The sequence below is a fragment of the Pristiophorus japonicus genome, chromosome 3 (genome assembly GCF_044704955.1).
Source record: "Pristiophorus japonicus isolate sPriJap1 chromosome 3, sPriJap1.hap1, whole genome shotgun sequence".
Taxonomy (NCBI): Eukaryota; Metazoa; Chordata; class Chondrichthyes; family Pristiophoridae; genus Pristiophorus; species Pristiophorus japonicus.
In genome coordinates this window covers 158,978,325-158,999,674 of record NC_091979.1, presented here as the reverse complement: position 1 = coordinate 158,999,674, position 21,350 = coordinate 158,978,325, and the positions used below count along the sequence as shown (strand labels likewise).

General features: G+C 45.1%; 1 protein-coding gene across 2 annotated transcripts in view; it reads left to right on the top strand.

Annotated features, from left to right (window-relative positions):
• Positions 1–21,350, top strand: part of armc8 (armadillo repeat containing 8) — a 143,505-nt gene that overhangs the window by 15,698 nt on the left and 106,457 nt on the right. For both annotated transcript variants that reach the window (XM_070875954.1, XM_070875953.1), the window contains exons 3-9: positions 4,976–5,047; positions 8,581–8,723; positions 9,290–9,387; positions 9,908–10,000; positions 17,708–17,788; positions 19,420–19,495; positions 20,991–21,081. In XM_070875954.1, coding sequence (XP_070732055.1) covers positions 4,976–5,047; positions 8,581–8,723; positions 9,290–9,387; positions 9,908–10,000; positions 17,708–17,788; positions 19,420–19,495; positions 20,991–21,081 — 654 coding nt within the window. The remainder of the gene's footprint in view (positions 1–4,975; positions 5,048–8,580; positions 8,724–9,289; positions 9,388–9,907; positions 10,001–17,707; positions 17,789–19,419; positions 19,496–20,990; positions 21,082–21,350) is intronic.

Below are 21,350 nucleotides of genomic sequence, written 5' to 3'. Positions count from 1 at the left end.
TCTCCCTCCCCCCCCCTCCTTATCTCCCCCTGCCCCCCTCTCCTTATCTTCTCCCTGCCCCCCTCTCCTTATCTTCTCCCTGCCCCCCTCTCCTTATCTCCCCCTGCCCCCCTCTCCTTATCTCCCCCTGCCCCCCTCTCCTTATCTCCCCCTGCCCCCCTCTCCTTATCTCCCCCTGCCCCCCTCTCCTTATCTCCCCCTGCCCCCCTCTCCTTATCTCCCCCTGCCCCCCTCTCCTTATCTCCCCCTGCCCCCCTCTCCTTATCTCCCCCTGCCCCCCTCTCCTTATCTCCCCCTGCCCCCCTCTCCTTATCTCCCCCTGCCCCCCTCTCCTTATCTCCCCCTGCCCCCCTCTCCTTATCTCCCCCTGCCCCCCTCTCCTTATCTCCCCCTGCCCCCCTCTCCTTATCTCCCCCTGCCCCCCTCTCCTTATCTCCCCCTGCCCCCCTCTCCTTATCTCCCCCTGCCCCCCTCTCCTTATCTCCCCCTGCCCCCCTCTCCTTATCTCCCCCTGCCCCCCTCTCCTTATCTCCCCCTGCCCCCCTCTCCTTATCTCCCCCTGCCCCCCTCTCCTTATCTCCCCCTGCCCCCCTCTCCTTATCTCCCCCTGCCCCCCTCTCCTTATCTCCCCCTGCCCCCCTCTCCTTATCTCCCCCTGCCCCCCTCTCCTTATCTCCCCCTGCCCCCCTCTCCTTATCTCCCCCTGCCCCCCTCTCCTTATCTCCCCCTGCCCCCCTCTCCTTATCTCCCCCTGCCCCCCTCTCCTTATCTCCCCCTGCCCCCCTCTCCTTATCTCCCCCTGCCCCCCTCTCCTTATCTCCCCCTGCCCCCCTCTCCTTATCTCCCCCTGCCCCCCTCTCCTTATCTCCCCCTGCCCCCCTCTCCTTATCTCCCCCTGCCCCCCTCTCCTTATCTCCCCCTGCCCCCCTCTCCTTATCTCCCCCTGCCCCCCTCTCCTTATCTCCCCCTGCCCCCCTCTCCTTATCTCCCCCTGCCCCCCTCTCCTTATCTCCCCCTGCCCCCCTCTCCTTATCTCCCCCTGCCCCCCTCTCCTTATCTCCCCCTGCCCCCCTCTCCTTATCTCCCCCTGCCCCCCTCTCCTTATCTCCCCCTGCCCCCCTCTCCTTATCTCCCCCTGCCCCCCTCTCCTTATCTCCCCCTGCCCCCCTCTCCTTATCTCCCCCTGCCCCCCTCTCCTTATCTCCCCCTGCCCCCCTCTCCTTATCTCCCCCTGCCCCCCTCTCCTTATCTCCCCCTGCCCCCCTCTCCTTATCTCCCCCTGCCCCCCTCTCCTTATCTCCCCCTGCCCCCCTCTCCTTATCTCCCCCTGCCCCCCTCTCCTTATCTCCCCCTGCCCCCCTCTCCTTATCTCCCCCTGCCCCCCTCTCCTTATCTCCCCCTGCCCCCCTCTCCTTATCTCCCCCTGCCCCCCTCTCCTTATCTCCCCCTGCCCCCCTCTCCTTATCTCCCCCTGCCCCCCTCTCCTTATCTCCCCCTGCCCCCCTCTCCTTATCTCCCCCTGCCCCCCTCTCCTTATCTCCCCCTGCCCCCCTCTCCTTATCTCCCCCTGCCCCCCTCTCCTTATCTCCCCCTGCCCCCCTCTCCTTATCTCCCCCTGCCCCCCTCTCCTTATCTCCCCCTGCCCCCCTCTCCTTATCTCCCCCTGCCCCCCTCTCCTTATCTCCCCCTGCCCCCCTCTCCTTATCTCCCCCTGCCCCCCTCTCCTTATCTCCCCCTGCCCCCCTCTCCTTATCTCCCCCTGCCCCCCTCTCCTTATCTCCCCCTGCCCCCCTCTCCTTATCTCCCCCTGCCCCCCTCTCCTTATCTCCCCCTGCCCCCCTCTCCTTATCTCCCCCTGCCCCCCTCTCCTTATCTCCCCCTGCCCCCCTCTCCTTATCTCCCCCTGCCCCCCTCTCCTTATCTCCCCCTGCCCCCCTCTCCTTATCTCCCCCTGCCCCCCTCTCCTTATCTCCCCCCCCTCCCCCCTCTCCTTATCTCCCCCCCTCCCCCCTCTCCTTATCTCCCCCCCCTCCCCCCTCTCCTTATCTCCCCCCCCTCCCCCCTCTCCTTATCTCCCCCCCTCCCCCCTCTCCTTATCTCCCCCCCCCTCCCCCCTCTCCTTATCTCCCCCCCCTCCCCCCTCTCCTTATCTCCCCCCCCTCCCCCCTCTCCTTATCTCCCCCCCCCTCCCCCCTCTCCTTATCTCCCCCCCCTCCCCCCTCTCCTTATCTCCCCCCCCCTCCCCCCTCTCCTTATCTCCCCCCCCTCCCCCCTCTCCTTATCTCCCCCCCCTCCCCCCTCTCCTTATCTCCCCCCCCTCCCCCCTCTCCTTATCTCCCCCCCCTCCCCCCTCTCCTTATCTCCCCCCCCTCCCCCCTCTCCTTATCTCCCCCCCCTCCCCCCTCTCCTTATCTCCCCCCCCTCCCCCCTCTCCTTATCTCCCCCCCCTCCCCCCTCTCCTTATCTCCCCCCCCCTCCCCCCTCTCCTTATCTCCCCCCCCCTCCCCCCTCTCCTTATCTCCCCCCCCCTCCCCCCTCTCCTTATCTCCCCCCCCCTCCCCCCTCTCCTTATCTCCCCCCCCCCTCCCCCCTCTCCTTATCTCCCCCCCCCTCCCCCCTCTCCTTATCTCCCCCCCCCTCCCCCCTCTCCTTATCTCCCCCCCCCTCCCCCCTCTCCTTATCTCCCCCCCCCTCCCCCCTCTCCTTATCTCCCCCCCCCTCCCCCCTCTCCTTATCTCCCCCCCCCTCCCCCCTCTCCTTATCTCCCCCCCCTCCCCCCTCTCCTTGTATCTCCCCCCCCCTCCCCCCTCTCCTTATCTCCCCCCCCCTCCCCCCTCTCCTTATCTCCCCCCCCTCCCCCCTCTCCTTATCTCCCCCCCCCTCCCCCCTCTCCTTGTATCTCCCCCCCCCCCCCCTCTCCTTGTATCTCCCCCCCCTCCCCCCTCTCCTTGTATCTCCCCCCTCTCCCCCCTCTCCTTGTATCTCCCCCCTCTCCTTGTATCTCCCCCCCTCCCCCCTCTCCTTGTATCTCCCCCCCTCCCCCCTCTCCTTTTATCTCCCCCCCTCCCCCCTCTCCTTGTATCTCCCCCCCTCCCCCCTCTCCTTGTATCTCCCCCCTCCCCCCTCTCCTTGTATCTCCCCCCCTCCCCCCTCTCCTTGTATCTCCCCCCCTCCCCCCTCTCCTTGTATCTCCCCCCCTCCCCCCTCTCCTTGTATCTCCCCCCCTCCCCCCTCTCCTTGTATCTCCCCCCCTCCCCCCTCTCCTTGTATCTCCCCCCCTCCCCCCTCTCCTTGTATCTCCCCCCCTCCCCCCTCTCCTTGTATCTCCCCCCCTCCCCCCTCTCCTTGTATCTCCCCCCCTCCCCCCTCTCCTTGTATCTCCCCCCCTCCCCCCTCTCCTTGTATCTCCCCCTCTCCCCCCCTCCTCTCCTTGTATCTCCCCCCTCCCCCCTCTCCTCTCCTTGTATCTCCCCCCCCCTCCCCCCTCTCCTCTCCTTGTATCTCCCCCCCCCCCTCCCCCCTCTCCTCTCCTTGTATCTCCCCCCCCCCCTCCCCCCTCTCCTCTCCTTGTATCTCCCCCCCCCCTCCCCCCTCTCCTCTCCTTGTATCTCCCCCCCCCCCTCCCCCCTCTCCTCTCCTTGTATCTCCCCCCCCCCTCCCCCCTCTCCTCTCCTTGTATCTCACCCCCCCTCCCCCTCTCCTCTCCTTGTATCTCACCCCCCCTCCCCCCTCTCCTCTCCTTGTATCTCACCCCCCCTCCCCCCTCTCCTCTCCTTGTATCTCACCCCCCTCCCCCCTCTCCTCTCCTTGTATCTCCCCCCCCCCTCCCCTCTCTCCTCTCCTTATATATATCTGCCTCTGCCTCTGTCTCTCTCCCCACCCCTCGCTGTCAGAAACAGAGAGACATGGACAGAGGCAGAGAAAGAGAGACATGGCGGGGTCCCAGCACGCTGTTGGAGGGCTTGTGGTGCTGCAGTCGGTGAGTAGAAACTTAATTTTTTCTTTATTTTTTTTGATTGATTTTTTTAATCATTTATTATTGATGATGGCTCTTTATTTGTAAAAGTGAAGTGTTTAATGTTTGTAAAACGCCCCCCCACCCCCCCCCACACACACAATCTCTCATCCCCTACGCCTGATTTGTAAGTGTAGGCAAGGTTTTTCTGAGCATACAAGAATCTGCACTTACTCCATTCTAAGTTAGTTTGGAGTAAGTTTTCGTTGCCTAAACTTGCAAAACAGTTGTAAGTGGCTGGACATGACCCTTTTGGGGGGAAAAAAAATCTGTTCTAAAATGGAACTATTCTAACTCACTGGAACTGGAGCAAACTAATTGCCGAGAATTGCAATTTCTAAGATGCTCCATTCTAAACTAGTTGCTCCAAAAAAAAATAGGAGCAACTCAGGCCGAAACTTGAGCCTAATGAAAGTGGTATCTTCACTAGCCTTGCAAATGGTGGATGCAAATCTCACTTCAAAAGTAGAGGCATAGTGCTTAGTTCCAGCTATTTGGACTGAAACTTAATTTTATTTGGCTTGCCTTATCAACCCAGAGAGGAATAAGTTACTTTTTAGAAACATAAAATGAGTTGGGATTTTAAATAGTTAACTCAACAAGATTGTTTGATAGTCTTATCCTGGAATGTCCCTTTAAAAAATGGCCAAGAATAACCTAACCAAGCATTGTAGAGAAGGACCTCCTAGAAGCAGCTGTCACCTGGAAACAGGTGCAGCAGCTAGCCAAAAATACATTCAAATGGAAGACTGATTCTGGCTCTGTGCCTAGGGATCTAAAGGACCCACAGTCAGACTGTTGGTTTAAAATTGGCTCTATTGAAAGTGTGGTGATTAGAGAGAGAATATCCCGGAGCATGAGTTCTGGAAATGAAACCGTTTACTTTCAAATTAAGTATTGGTGTATCAAACCACTTTGTTTTTAGTGACCATTTTGTGTCTGTTTAACTTTTTTGTACAGTGACATGAAGAATGCTGTAATTGGAAATAACAAACAAAAAGCTAATCTGATTGTCCTGGGAGCAGTACCAAGGTATTGTAATAGTTTAATCCTTTTCTATATTGGCGACAGGAGTAGGTCATTTAGCCCCTCGAGCCTGTTCCACCATTCAGTGAGATCGTGGCTGATCTATGACCTAATATGGGCCTTTGCCGCATATTTTTTAATGCCCTGAAAATTGCAGTTGGAGGCTTCCTGCAGGCGGACGCTTCCGACCAAAATGTTTTTTCCGAAAGTACCTGGTGGTCCTAGAGGAACATGTACTTATGGTCCGAGGCCTCGATGCGCAGCCCAGTGTATGGGCTCGCATCCCAGGAACGTAAGCGCAACCTGGGATCACGTGGGCTCTGTTTGTATGATCTCCCATTACTATCAATGAGAATAATCCCCAAAACACACACACAACACAAATATAAAAAAAACTTCACATTTAAAATTAATTGAAACTGAATTTAATTAAATGTCTCAAAAAAAATTATTTTTTAAATTTGACAATAAATGTTTTAATAGGGTTAAAAATAAACTTACTTTAATGGACAGGGTTTTTACTATAAAAATTAGTGATAAAATTTAATTTTTTAATGTTTTAAAACTCTTGCGCTGGTTAAAAATAGGCTATACGCCTGCTTTTACCAGGCGTAAGAATTTGAAGGATATTCGTTGGGCAAATAGCCCAAATCTCTGCGCGCGAATGTCCTTCTCCCTGGGATGTGTGCGATCTGTCCCTTAGTCCTAGATTCCCCAACCAGTGGAAATAGTTTCTAGGTACCCTCATACAATCATCTCAACCCCAGGACATTGCTGCAGGAGTTCCTCAGGACAGTGTCCTAAGCCTAACCATCTTCAGCTGCTTCATCAATGAACTTCCATCATAAAGTCAGAAGTGGGGATGTTCGCTGATGATTGCAGTATTCAGTTCCATTTGCCACTCCTCAGATAATTAATCATCCGTGCCCATGTGCAGCAAGACCTGGACAGCATTCAGGCTTGGGCTGATGTGGCGCAAATATTACTTGCCACTTAAGTGCCAGGGAATGACTCCAACAAGAGAGAGTCTAGCCACCTTCCCATGCCATTCAATGACATTACCATTGCCGAATTCTCCACCATCAACATCAGCACCATTGACCATAAACTAACTGGACCAGCCACACACATACTGTGGCTACAAGAGCAGGTCAGAGACTGGGTGAGTGACTACCTACCTGACTCCCTTCAGTCTTTCCACCATCTACAAGGCACAAGTCAGGAATGTAATGGAATATTCTCCACTTGCCTGGATGAGTGAGCTCCAACAACACTCAAGCTTGACACCATCCAGGACAAAGCAGCCTGCTTGATTGGCACTCCATCCACCACCTTAAACATTCACTCCCTCCATCAAAGGTGCACTGTTGCTGCAGTGTGTACCATTTACAAGATGCACTGCAGCAACTCGCCAAGGCTTCTTTGACAGTCAAAACCCGCGAGCTCTACTACTTAGAAGGACAAGGGCAGCAGGTGCATGGGAACGCCACCACCTGCAAGTCCCCCTCCAAGTCACACACTATCCTAACTTGAAAATCTATTGCTGTTCCTTCATTATCACTGGGTCAAAATCCTGGAACTCCCTAACAGCAGTGTGGGAATACCTTCGCCCCCTCGGACTGCAGCGGTTCAAAAAGACTGCTCATCACCACCTTCTCGAGGGCAGTTGGAATAGGCAATAAATAAATTGCCAGCGACACCCAACTCCCATGAATGAATAAAAAAAAGCCCCATCAGTTCCTTTTTAATATCTTGAAAACCAATCAAATCACTCCTTAACTGTCTAAATGCCAGGGAATGCAACCCTAGTTTGTGTAATCTTGTAATTTAACCCTTGAGTCCAGGTATCATTCTAGTAAATCTACATTGCACTGTATCCAAGGCCAATATATCCTTTCTAAGGTGGGGTGCCCAGAAATGAGCATAATAGTCTCAGCGTGGTCTAATCAGGGCTTTGTATAGCTGTAGCATGACATCTAACCCCTTGGAATGCTGGCCTTTATATCTAGAGGACTAGAATACATGAGCCTTTTTGATTTTTTTTATACTTGTCCATGACATTTTAATGATCTGTGTACATGGACCCCTAAGTCTCTTTGGACCTCTATTGCTTCTATCTTTTCACCATTTAGAAAGCATTCTGTTCTATCCTTTTTAGGTCCAAAGTGGATGACCTCACACTTGCCTATATTGAAATCCATTCACTTAATCTATTAATATAATTTTGTAATTTTATACTTCCATCTACACTGCTTACAATGCTGCCTATGTTTGTGTCATTGGCAAACTTGGATATGTGGCTCTCTATCCTGTCATCCAAGTCGTTAATAAATAGTGAAAAGTTGGGGCCCCAACACAGATCTCTGTGGGATGTCACATGTCAATCCTGTCAATTAGAGTACCTACCTGTTATCTCTATTTTGTCTCCTGCCACTCAGGCAATTTCCTAACCAGGTCAATAATTTGCCTTCAATTCATTAGCTTCAACTTTAGCTAACAGCCTCTTATGAGGGACTATGTCAAATGCCTTCTGTAAGTCCATATCTGCTGCTGTTCAGCTAAATATATTATTAAATGCACTGTTACTAGAATAAGCAAATACTTAATTCTATAACCTGGACTGGAGAAAAAGTCCTTGTGTGTGTATAGGTGTTCAAATTGCTCATGATTTGGGACAAATTGACCATCTTCAAGACAAGAAAGTTTGCAATCCAAGATGTTTTCTGAGAGGTTAAGGAATGTATTTGAGGTAGAATAGTGGGTTCTTTACTGTAACTGTTCTGTGATATTTGATAGTGAAGTTTTTGATGCTGACACTGGGGGAGGCCAAAGTAAAAAGTGTTCCTTTTCCTAGCATGCGCATTGATTAATTTGTGCACAACAAAAAAACTAAAGTATAGAACCTTTGATGAGCATCCTGATAATTGTTGTTTTTGCACTAAAAATTAATTTTCCAAAAAATTGAATTAAGCAAAGTCATATAGCAAAGTGGGAATTTAGTGATTAAAATTTGAATTTGCAGATCATTTGTGATTAGTAACTTTGAATTCGGAATAGACTGTTAATAAAAATTGATTTTATTCTGCACTGTTGGATTCTTTCACAAATGTGAAATGGCTTGAATGAGAAAATGTTACATTCTTTCAGTTAGTGTTTACACTTCCTTAAATTGCATCGTGCAGTATGGAACATTAACTGCATTTACTGTTTAGGTTCTTCAGTAGTAAAGTAATTAATGCACAGAATCAAATACGACTGCAGTTTTTGTACTAATGGTCACTTGTTAACTTAAGGGGTAAATGTAAAACGTACCTTTTGTGATTTACCTAAGATCTCAAGACACACCTTGGTCACTAATTCTGGCTAAAGGAAAATATTAGCATTTGCAGTTCTTCGAACTAAAAAGGCTAAAACCTGGCCAATTGCTGTAATCTGCTTGAGTAACTTTTCAAGCATATTTTAGAATTGAAACTTGGCTGCATATTTCTTGACTTCAACAATTTGAGTTTAAATATATATATTGCCTTTTTGTTTTGCAGATTACTGTACCTACTACAGCAAGAGGCTTCAACTGTAGAACTTAAAACTGAATGTGCAGTAGTATTGGGAAGTCTTGCAATGGGCACAGAAAATAACGTTAAGTCTTTGCTAGACTGTCACATAATTCCAGCATTACTACAAGGTACTGCTGCTTTGAAGGCATGTGCATTTTACATGAACTTCATGCCTGTTTGTTTGATGTGAAGCTGTCGAAATGGCTTGCATGATATGGTACTGTGTCATCTAGACCAGAACGATCCCAAGTTTGATCCCTGCTCTGTACTGTCAGTTATTGTTATCTTGGTTAGTGGAGGGATGCTACAACTGGCTTCAGCATCCTAGACTAGGTTGGAGGTGTGAACAGCCAAGATTCCTGCTTATGATCACAGTTCAGTGACCCCTGCTGGGAAGTATGTTTACGTGTCAACATCTGGTGAAAGTTTGGTAAGGCTCTGTGTTGTGTCCCAGACGAACAACATGATGAATGGCCATTTAATTAAGTTATTGGAAAGCTGCTGGTGCACACTTATCTGATGTATGACTAGACTGTAGAAGACACTGAATATCAAATGTTTATTAGCTTCTGCTAATTGTACGAGAGGAGTTATCTTGAACCTTTTTGGCATTTAGACCAATAGTTAATTGGAGATTGTTGCTGGTTTGAGATAAATCATTTACTGGAATAAATCCCTTTATCCCCTGAAATAGGTCTCCTCGTTCCAGACCTAAAATTTATAGAGGCTTGCCTTCGATGTCTTCGCACAATATTGACGAGCCCTGTGACACCAGTGGAGGTACTTTATACAGTAAGTTCAAAGCCCCAGGGACCTGAGTAGGTTTTCTAGTTTTTCCATCCTGATTTACAAGGAAATTTTAATAATCTATTCTTTGACGTCTTGCTTAAAGAGACATTTCTTCTGTGCAGTGCATTGGAGTACCATTGAGTGGTGAGATGAAAGTTTTATTTTCCCCGCTCTTAAGTTTCTGATTTTAGTTGGCTTCTGTTTGGCACCTTTCATATCAAGTATGCCTCCCCACAGTGAGCAAGACCATCACAGAAGTCTCCAGTGGGCTTCTCTTGCATTACCTCTTGGTGGTTGGCTAAGAACGACATTGTTGGTGACATGGTAACAAAATCCCCGTCTTCCCTTTAGCCATAAGCGGTGTCTGGCCTCTCAGGAGAGACTGGCAAGGATTGAGAAATGTCTGAATTGGAGGGAGGGTGGGAAGGTACAAACACTTAATTTGTTAATGTATTGAAAGTTTTAGGAGACCCAGTTATTTCCCAAGGATATATTTTAACTTTTATTTTGACATCGTCCCTAGGATGCTACTGTGGTTCCTCATCTCATGTCCTTGCTCAGTAGATCTCGATATACACAGGAGTATATCTGTCAGATTTTCTCCCATTGTTGCAAGGTAAGAGACTTTTTTTAAATGCAAATAAATTTTGTTTGTAGAATTGCAAAAAAATTAAAATACTGAAATCTTTTAAGTGCAGTTTCAAAGAGAAGGCTGTCCTAAACCATTTAAATTAATGAAACCTTGCGGGACTGACATATCAAGAAAGACTGGATCAACTGGGCTTGTATTCACTGGAGTTCAGAAGAATGAGAGGGGATCTCATAGAAACATTTAAAATTCTGACGGGTTTAGACAGGTTAGATGCAGGAAGAATGTTCTCAATGTTGAAGTCCAGAACCAGGGGTCACAGTCTGAGGATAAGGGTAAGCCATTTCCGACCGAGATGAGGAGAAACTTCTTCACCCAGAGAGTGGTGAACTGTGGAATTCTCTACCACAGAAAGTTGTTGAGGCCAATTCACTAAATATATTCAAAAAGGAGTTAGATGTAGTCCTTACTACTAGGGGAATCAAGGGGTATGGCGAGAAAGCAGGAATGGGGTACTGAAGTTGCATGTTCAGCCATGAACTCATTGAATGGCGGTGCAGGCTAGAAGGGCCGAATGGCCTACTCCTGCACCTATTTTCTATGTTTCTATGAATGAACCTGTACCACATTTGACGAAATCGGAGGGGGAGGGGGGGGGGCACATGCAGTGACTTTTAACTTAATTTATTATATAGAATCAGTGATGTATCCGTTTTTTATTTGTTGTATTTCACTGAAATCATGGAGTAAATGCAGAAACTAGTTTGCATGAATTTGCTTTTTCCTCTGGGACGGGATGAAACTCTTCACTATCCGCCTGGAGTATTAAGTGCATTTAATTCGGCTGGTTTCAACTGACCACAGATCAGCCGCGCAAATTTGTCTAATTCAATAAATGGAGTCCTTCGTCAAAAGTTAGGATGACTGGGAAATTGGGGGAAAAAAACACGCTGGTGCAGTGGAAGAAAACCGGGTTCAGGAGACATATTGGAGAAAAGGAGAAGAAACTTTATCCTTCATGTGGCCTGTACTATACCAATTTTGGAGTATTTGTTCATGTTGAGTACCAAAAGTAGAGCAATATTTCATACTTCACCTGGGTATGTGCTGATTATTTTTGGGAACAATGGTCGAGGCTCGCTAAGTTTTTGGATTTTGATGCTAGGTATTCTCCTTGGCTTTAGCTTCACCGGCTACTCCTGTAAGCTGACCTTGTGTTCCCTACTACCGGAATGCACCATTACTTGACCAATATCTAGGTAAATGTAGCAAGATCCAGGGGTCGAGCAAAGGACCCTTGCCACTGAACTCTGGTTTACTAGAATATATTTGCATGCCAGCACCTGATCCTCTTAACGTTGGAAGACAGAAGAATGTACATCAGATCAGGGCTTTGGCTATAAATCAACAGCCAAATTTATTTAAATTTAAAATCATTGAGCTGTACATGGTACAAACCTCTGTTTATCCCTGTATCTTTGCTGGCTTCTCACTGAGATGAAGTCGACCACATATATCATTCAGAATTCTTTCAAGATCCACCAAACAAAGGATATTAAAATCAATATCTTATAACTTCATTAAGTGGTTAGCCAGTTACAGAATTAGCCTATACAAATATAGCTGTCACTTACAGTGGGTTCAAAGATATTCTCAACTTGCATTTTCCTTTTCTGCTTGGAAAATCAATTAGCAGTAACCAGCATTAATCCTGAGTGTTGTAACCAGTAAGATGGAATCCAATAAATAAGCCATTATAAACAAAAGTGTCTCATTTAATCTTTGGCCTGTATGACCGGGGAGGGAGAATTAACGGGCTGAAGTTTCCCCAGGAATTGCTCCTTTTTTTTTTGAGCAAGTTGATTTTTCTGGACTATCATTTTTTAGTTGCAATTCTGGCCATTTAATTTGTGCCAGTGTAAATGAGTTAGTTAGGTTTTTTTAGTTTTTTTTTCAAAAGTGGGTGTTACCAGCCACCTACGCCTGTTTTGGCCACTTAAGGGGGGGGGGGGGGCGGGGCGGTGGTATAAATGGTATAAATCCCCTGGAAGGTCTGGAGCCAGCCCCTTGGACTTCAGTATCCTCAGGATCTTGTTCGCCCGAGATACGGTCGGTGTTCCCTCCGCGTAGGTGCATCTGTTCCTGCTGTCGGGGCCACTTACTGGGCTGCCTGCACGACGCAGTTACTCCGTCCTCGCTCACAGAGGGCTTGGCTTCACATTTGGGGCACTGATCTTGGAGGGCTTTGGTGATGACCGCTTGCTGTGATGACAGAGTCCTGGAAGAGTTTGGGACGTCTGGACTGGCATGGTATGGCATCAAACACCTGCGTGAATTCCCTGGTTCATCTGGTCGAGAATTACAAACCCAGACCCCCAGAAACTCTTCAGAAGTTTTACAATCAAGTCACAGTTGACACTGCTTGCAGAGCACACTCTGGCCGCTGATGAGGGAGCACATTCGGCCAGGACTAGGGGCGGCATGCTTTAGGTCCCTCCCACATAGACTGCAGCGCACGTTTGCAGAAACGGCCTGCCAGGAGCTACTGCACATGCGCGCAGACTTTAGTGCGCATGTGCAGGGGTCCCAGCGCTGTTTTCAGCACCGGGACTTGCTCCGTCCATCACGTGTTCCGATGCGCTGCGCCACAGGCCTGGAACCAACAGGGAGGACATGGAGATAAGAAATCGGCGCCGATTCTGTTCTACAAAGTCGGCGCACCTCAAACTTGGGCTCGACATTCTTTCTCCAGCTATCTCCTTACATTCTTGGCATCTGAAGGAGTCAAGAAAGTACCAGCATCATGTGCCAAAGCATGTGCTGTAGGTGACACTATTCTGGTTAGTTACTCGCACAGGATCCTCAGACTAGGACTATAGTTGCCAACATTTATGGTTTCAAACAAATTGTTGTTTCTACTCTACATGACTTATTTGGGGCAGATAGACCAATTCAGGTTGCCAATGTAATCTTCAGGTTTATGGGAGATCTCTGAATTGAAGTTCATACACCTTGCTGACATGAGTCTGGGAAGCCCTTGGATAAGGTAGACCTTCCTTCTCCTCAAACCTCCATTACCCAATGAAATCCTTCTGTACAGAATGATTTGCTTTGTATTGATGTTGGCTTTACTGGCAGCAATCATCATTTTATAAAGTGACTTTAATGTAGTAAATGTCTTCAGGTATTTCAGAAGTGGAAAAGATGGCGAGCTGTAGTCAGAGAAGAATTTAGAGGAAATGATTGAAGGCATCATAGAAAATTCAGGGCTTGAGGTTTATGAAAGTGCGGAGAGAGGTGTAGCAAGCCAACGGGGTTTAAGAGAAAATTTTAGTTTAGGGCCCATTGGCGCAATGGAGGGAGAGTTAGAAGAGTGGCGGGCACATGCTGCCACATAGAGCTCACAGATTACATAGTTTGGGTAAGACTTACCGTGGAAGGATTTGTAAACAAGGGCAAGGATTTTGTAATTAATGCATTAAGACTGCAAAACAACAGAGAATGACAAATTGGGGTGATGGGCGTGGGCCTTTGTGGAGGGTAGGATGTTGACCGCAAACATTTGAGCAAGCTGGAATTTATATACGGTGAATCGTGGCAGGCTGACGCAGAGTGCACAGAAGAAATTGATCAAGGTGATAATGAAGATGGAGCTCTGGACATAATGTTGCGGAGATTGAAGTAGGCAGTCTTGGTGTTGCATAGAATTTGGGGCTTGGGGATGCAGTTCTGCAGATAGAGAATTTGATATTCTGCTTCTCTGTTTTGACCTCCAACGATATAAGATCTAGTTTTGGCACTTGCCTTTGGTAACTTGATGGAGCCTTCATAGGTGTCACACATCACTGCTGCATATTCTGAGTTAGAATTTGGGCTTTCTCCTAACATTTATAACATGCGTTCACAGAAAAAGGCAGTTTCTGTAAGTGGACTAAGTCCCTTACAAACCTTTGTGTTGTAAATAGAACAGCATATCACGACTAAAACTTGCCCTTTTACCGTGACGTTGCACACCAGCGACTGGTTGAGCAGCCTATCTGGACAATCCAAAAGGTGATCATTATCAGTGTTGGGGTTGGGCTAAAAATAATCCCTGATTTGTTTGCAAGAAAGGTAATTACACAAAAAAAAATAGAGGAATACACCAACAGACCAGTAGTACAATACTTAATTAATATTATGTATAGCGTTCCAAAACAGTAAAAAACCCCAACAGTAAGTTTTAGCTGCACCTTGAAATAAATGTGATGCAATGACTTGCCTTGTATGAAGTTGTATTCCTGTCTTTTGAAGTCCAAGTAAGGTGTATTTGAAGATCAAATAGATTCTCCACATTGAGCAGGCATCAAATTATTAACTATTGCTACCACTAGGTTAGACACGAGACTCCTGATGGATTAGATTTAAGATCTTGTGTGGCTTCCTCCCCCAGTCTACAAATTTATATGAATTAACATCTCTAAAGGGATTGAGCTGGCCATTGTACAATCCTCTAACAAAATTAATTTACAATATTGGAAACTTATCAAACAAAGGAAACCAGTTAAGCCAGATTATTCCCATGGAAACAGAGTTTTGTATGTTGGCTATCCTGTGAACCAAAGAAGCAGCATGTTCAGATATGCTAACTGGAAACAATTGAACATCCACATTCCTAGTCAATCTAGAGTTATATAAAAATATATCATTCAGGAATTTCCCCTATTTGGTGCAGACTGACACTCTGCTTCTGTTGTACACTAGTTCAAGGATTTTCTTTGTGTTCTCATTCAGAAAGGGGAAAGATGATGGTATATTACCTTCTGGTACGTGAAGTAAACATTATTTGGTAGATCTGTTGATAAATGTTAATAGTTGCATTTAAGTAGCACATTTTTGTTTAGCCCATACCTGTCCCTGATGCACAACACCACAGATTTGACCCAAAATTACCAAATGAGCAATGATTACATCCCATTTCCCTTTATTCAACCCTCCTTGCCTCCAGAGATAACACAGTACAATACTTTACACTTGTACTTTACACTTTCTGTTTGCACTTAATTGCATTTATTTTCTACCAGCTTGGCTCAATTGATGTTACTCTTGCATCTGAGTTGTGGCTGCAAGTCCACTGGAGGATGTTGAACACATAATCTAGACTAACTTTTTAATAATTTTATAATTTAACAATTAACACTGGCTATCACTTAGTTATTTGTATGCTGTCGCTGATTAAATCTCAAATCACAATGCTAAAATGTTGGTTCTGATGTTTTTAAACCTCCTTTATGAAGAACCAGAAATAACACAAGCAAAATGAATTAATTAGCCAAATGAGTACAGTAGCATAGTACTTTAAAATATTTCAAAAGAATTAAGTTGATGCGACACTCTCAATTTTAGACACTACATACATAAAGGAAAGAGATGGACTCCTCTGTTTATCGTAGGCCTACATAGCAGTACATCAAGAAAGGAAATGGTGGGTGTTGTGGAGAAATCTTCCTCTCTCCCGAGTGGACCCACTGAAATAGAGGATCGACGTCCGATTGATGACAGACTCCAGAGATAGGTTCGAAATGATCTTTATTCCAACATCTGCCGGGGAAGCTCTCGGTCTCAGCCGCCTAAGACAGGAACTTCCAAAAATCCAAAAGATTCTCACATTATTATACAGATTTTGAGTGGGCTGGCCTATAAAGTAACCGTGATAGCAAACACTGCCAGTGGCAAAAGAAAAGTTATCTAACTGCCACAGATAAAACAAATGGGAGAATAGATACAAAGAATACAGTCAAAACATTTGGTTAACCCTTATCAGATTGCCTGCTAAGTGGCCTGTGATCTCTTCACCCTCCATGGCATACGGAACCACTCTCACCTTCTTGGAATGTGTTTGTATCTACAGGTTTGACCTTGCCCTGGCCTTTTCAGCCTGTGACATTCTTTTATAGATCTTTTATGTTCCCTCAAAATCTATAGTTTCATTTTGTTATACAGCCATTTCCCATCATTTATAAGTTTTACATACAATCTGTTGGTATTTTCCTCACTCTCCTGCAGTGGGCAAGGATTGCAACTTCCCTTTGACCAGAGTGTGACAAGAAAGTAAAAGGATACTTTTGCAATCACTTAAATCAGTCCATCAAAAATGGATTTCAAAGACTTAAAGCAGTAAACTGATAGCCCAGGAACTAGTATTGAATAATTATATCAACTAATTGGCCTCAGACCATTTAACACTAATAAAGCAATACCAATACCTGTTAAAATGACCATGTGTCTGCCTTAACCCAGATGTGCTAATGTGGACAGAATTAGTACCAGAAATATAAAATAGAAGATGCTCAAGACCCAGAGTAGATCAGTCAGCATCTTATGGAGGGAACAGATAAATTAATATTTTAGGTATACTTGTTACATTGTGAAAGATCGAGCTCATTTTTAATTGGATAACCATTCGAGATGAGCCTAGTGTCTTCTGTTGAAGTGGCACACTGATGTACAGTACTTGAATATTCTTATTCACTCAAACACATCAGACCAGTCAAATACTTTTTTGTCCTGTCCAGGAATTCTGTCTTGTGAATAGACAGAACAGGTATGATCAACTTCCTCTTTTAATTGCATTTGCCTATTAGACCAGGTTATGTATTCCCCACCATCCCCACGTAGAGAATTACAGATAACTTTCCCAAAAAGTCAGAAGACATCTTTGAACTTGTTACAATACTGACCAGCTATACATTCCTAATGCAATCTGTAATAATGTAAATATTCTATTCCTCTGAAATGAGATGACTGCTCTGTCTTCACATCCCCATCCTTACTGATATTTGGTCTCTTGCTTTCTGTTGGAAGATATATTACTCTCTATCCAGATTGTCTGGGATGGAGGCAAAATTAATTATGGGGATCCATGCATGTGACTCGTGTGTTGGCCAAGAAGCAACATTGAAGTATTTGTTGAGTTGTGTGTAGGCTGGAGCACCTTCCTCTCCCTACATGAATATTAAAGATACAAGGTGCAGCTAGAGGAGTTAACCAAAATTATGTTAAATAGAATCTCCAGACCACAGCTGCGATTTTCTGTGAAATAGTGTAATGTATTTTTCTCTCAATCCACTAAAAATCCTTTGCCTCATGACAGTCTTCTACTTTTACTCATTGTTTACTAGTTCAGAACTCTGAAGCTTTTCTGTCTTCTCCATCTCCCAATCATCCAGCATTTTAAAATCCAAGCTTTGTGCCACTTATTCACCACTTCCTGATTCTGTTTTACTCATCTGCCTGCATTTCAGAGTAAATCACTATGTATGAAGTACTTTGAGAAGTTTCTGAGATAAGTTGCTATATAAATGCAAGTTGTTTTTAATCTGCACTATTGACCATGGTCCTTTGCCGTAGTTTCTTTAAAAAATATATAGTCCATCTATTTTTGCAGTTTATGGTATAAAGACAATTGTTTTTTGATATTAATGACATTTGAAATAAAATGTGACTTTACTGTCAAATTTGTTTTCAAAATGACCGTTTTAAAGTCAATCACTTCCCCTTCTGCATGGATTGATTGTTCCCTTTTCGATCCAAACTAAAAACAAGCTAATCCTGCCTTTTAAGTCTGTTATTTGTAGCCCAATAGTTGTTTAATATGTGGACGCTTTTTCCATTTTACCCTCCCCTTCTTTAAATGTACTGCCCTTTGTAAGTGAAGTGGAAAAGAAATATTAAATTGCCTCTTGTTTTTGTTAGACTCCAGAACACCAGGCTGTGTTGTTCACCCATGGTGCAGTTCAGAACATTGCCCATCTACTGACTTCGCCTTCTTACAAAGTAAGTGCCTGAAATGATGTAGAGTAGAAATAGTCACTTTTTAAATGTTGCTAGGACACCTAAAGTAAGAATGTTTGTACTGTATCCTGTTTGTACCAGAAATGTCCAGTTTAATTTCTAAACAAAAAGGAAGAGCAATTTTATTTATGAAAACAAACTTTATTCATTTACATATCTTTATCTAGTGTCGGTGCTTGCTGTTCATTGGCAGCCTAGAAAAATGTTGAGTTGTTTTTGTGATGTTGGAGAGCTATTCATAATCTTTTCAATATGTCCTTGAAGAACTGAAGTTCTTTTGACATGCAAGAAAATGGCTAGCATTCATCGCTTCTACTGCAGGTGTTTTCGTCAGCTGGCCATTGGCTGTGAACTGCTTACTAACACAAAACCTCTTCCCCCTCCTTCAGTTGATGTTGAATAGGGAGTGTCTTCATCAGACCCCCTTTTATTTAACAAAAAAAGCCGAGGGTCAGGAACAGAGATTGTAAGGCAGAAATAAGTTAGATATATAGGAAAGGGCAAGGTGATTGAGGGACTTAAACATGACTGAGAATTTTAAATTTGAGGAAATGAGGGTCCAGGAGCCAATATAGCTCTGCAAGGATGAGGGTATGGGTGACTGGTACTTGTGGGATGGGATACAATAAACATAGCTTTAGATGCCCTGAGGTTTATGGGGGTAGAGGATGGGAGCCCAACCAGGAGAGCATTGGAGTAATTGAGTCTGGCGGTGTCGGAAGTTATGAATGAGTTTTCACAGCATATGGGTTGAGGCAACAGTAGAAGTGGAAATAGTGATCCCCTGCGATAGAGGGGATATGGGTCTGACATTCAACTTGGGGTCAAGCATGACGCTGTGGTTGCAAATAGTGAGACCAAGGAGAGGAATGGAGTCAGTTGGAGCCAAAGGTAATGACTGAGCTTTCCAATGTTCAACTGGCAGAAGTTATGTCTTCTACAAGATTGGATATTTGACAGCAAAGATGCCGTGATGGGGTTGGAGAGGCAGCTGGGTGTCATCGGCATACGTGTGGAAGCTGACCCCATGTTTGTGAATGATGTCACCAAGAGGTAGTGTGCAGATGAGGAAATGGATGAATCCTTGTGCGACTCTGGAGGTGATGGGCAGAAGAGAAACCATTGCTAGCAACATTTGAGTTGCATTTGGTGGGTGTCGGGGAGCAGATTGTGCTTCCACCCCTTCAGCCCTGGATATTATGGTCATGGGAGACCAACCCTATTTTTGGGTAGGAATGTATAAATAAATGAAGGAATTTGTTTGTTTCTAATAAAGGAAAAGTTCCTGCCATAAGGCCCTTTTTTCAGTAATTCTCGCCCTCCACAAATTATCTCGTAAGCATATGCTTTTTAAAACATAGTAATGTTTTGGGCAGGAGAAGACCATAGGGCTAAGTAGTCTACGCCTCCCAACCTCTTAATAGTTTCTTTATCATGATTCTGGAAATAATTTATCTCCTGTATCAAGCAATTTTGTTTAGTCTGGTATGATTTTTGACTAGTTTTAAATTTGAGACAATGCTGTGAATTCAAAACTTTTAAAGTTTGTTAAACTGGCTTAAATGTAAACATATTAATATTTTGAGTATTCGATTTTTATTTTGTCTCAATAGGTTCAGATGCAGGCATTAAAATGCTTTTCAGTGTTGGCTTATGAAAATCCCCAAGTTTCTTTGACTCTTGTAAATGGTGAGTAGTGTTTTACTTCATTTCTTTGCCGACTTATTTTCTCTGTTCTGTATCAATTCCTGAAGCATGAAATATTACTTTTCAAATAACTACCATCTAGTATGAAATTTAATTTGAGAGTTGAACCTTAATGTGGGTTTTCATAAACATATGCCTAGCATTTCGGTAGAATTCATTTTACTGGTATTCAGAGTCAATGTTGTTGGGTTCAATCTAGTTACTAACTTGACGTCTGCAGTAGTTTTGCTACCACAGATTTTTAGAATCCAATTTTGCAGAAGGAATTAAAAATAATTTAGTGTGCTTTCTCTTTACATGGGCATCCTTTCCTGTCTGAAGTCATGCTTGCTTGCCTTGATGATCAAAGGCACCCTCTGGTGTTCTAGGCCAGTGATTGCATTGCATTGATGCTGCTCTTCTATCTTTTATAGAGCCCAAAGTTACAGGGGTGGTTTTCATACTATAATTTATTTTATAGGAGTCTAGTCTAACAACTTGTATTTATATAGCACCTTTAATGTAGTAAAATATCACAAGGCGCTTCACAGGAGCGTTATAAAACAAATACTTGACACCGAGCCACATAAGAAATTACAGTAGATTACCAAAAGTTTGGTCAGCGAGGTAGATTTTAAGGAGCGTCTTAAAGGAGGATAGAGAGGCAGAGAGGGTTAAGGAGGGAGTTCCAGAGCTTGGGGCCTAGGCAGCTGAAGGCATGATCACCAATGGTTAAGTGATTATAGTCAGTGGAGCTTAAGCAAGCAGAATTTGAGGAGCGCAGATTTATCCGGAGGGGGGTGGGGGGAAAGGGGAAGATGATGATTACAGAGATAGGGAGGGGTGAGGTCATGAAGGGATTTGTAAACAAGGGACGAGAATTTTGAAATCGAGGTGTTGCTTAATCGGCAACTAATGGAGGTCAGCGAGCACGGGACTGAATGGGACTTGGTGCGAGTTAGGATGCGGGCAGCCGAGTTTTGGTTGACCTCGAGTTTTGGTTGACCGCGAGTTTATGCAGGTCAGAATGTGGGCTTTGAAATAGTCAAGTCTCGAGGTAACAAAGACATGGATGAGGGTTTCAGCAGCTGATGAGCTGAGGCAGGGGTGGAGACTGGCAATGTTCCAGAGGTGGAAATAGGCGGTCTTTGTTATGCTGCTGCTGATGTGGTCGGAAGCTCATTTCAGGGTCAAATATAACAGCAAGGTTGCGAACAGTCTGGTTCAGTCTGCTAGGGCGAGGGATGGAGTTGGTGGCTAGGGAAAAGAGTTTGTGGCCGGAACCAAAGCCTGGTGGCTTCAGTCTTCCCAATATTTAATTGGAGAAAATTTAGTGTAGCTGAATACATTTGTTTTGGTATAATTAATGCAACATTTACTGTTTCTGTCATTGACTTACAAGCTCATTCTTGTAAAAGCTACTAAGCCAATGCAAACATCCTTTTTTAAACATTTTGGTTACAGCATATCTAATATAACTTGTATTCTTCTATTTTAGTGTTGGTAGATGGTGAATTATTACCCCAAGTATTTGTGAAGATGATGCAGAGGGATAAGCCTATTGAAATGCAGCTGACATCTGCAAAATGGTACCTATTCAATTTTCTCACTAGTGACATTTTGTCAAAGCTATATGCCTTGTCATTTAAATTAATTCTATAAATAAACTGCTTCTACAGCTTTGGATTGCTGCCCTTCAAAACGTTGTGACTTATAGGACTAATCATTTGAGTTCGTTCTTAACATGTCGGTTGAGCTTGTTGTCTGCCTCGTATAACTAACAAAACAGAAAAATTCTGAAGCTTGTATATTTTGAATATGGCGGTTATGCCTGTAACTTCTATTCCAATTTCATCAT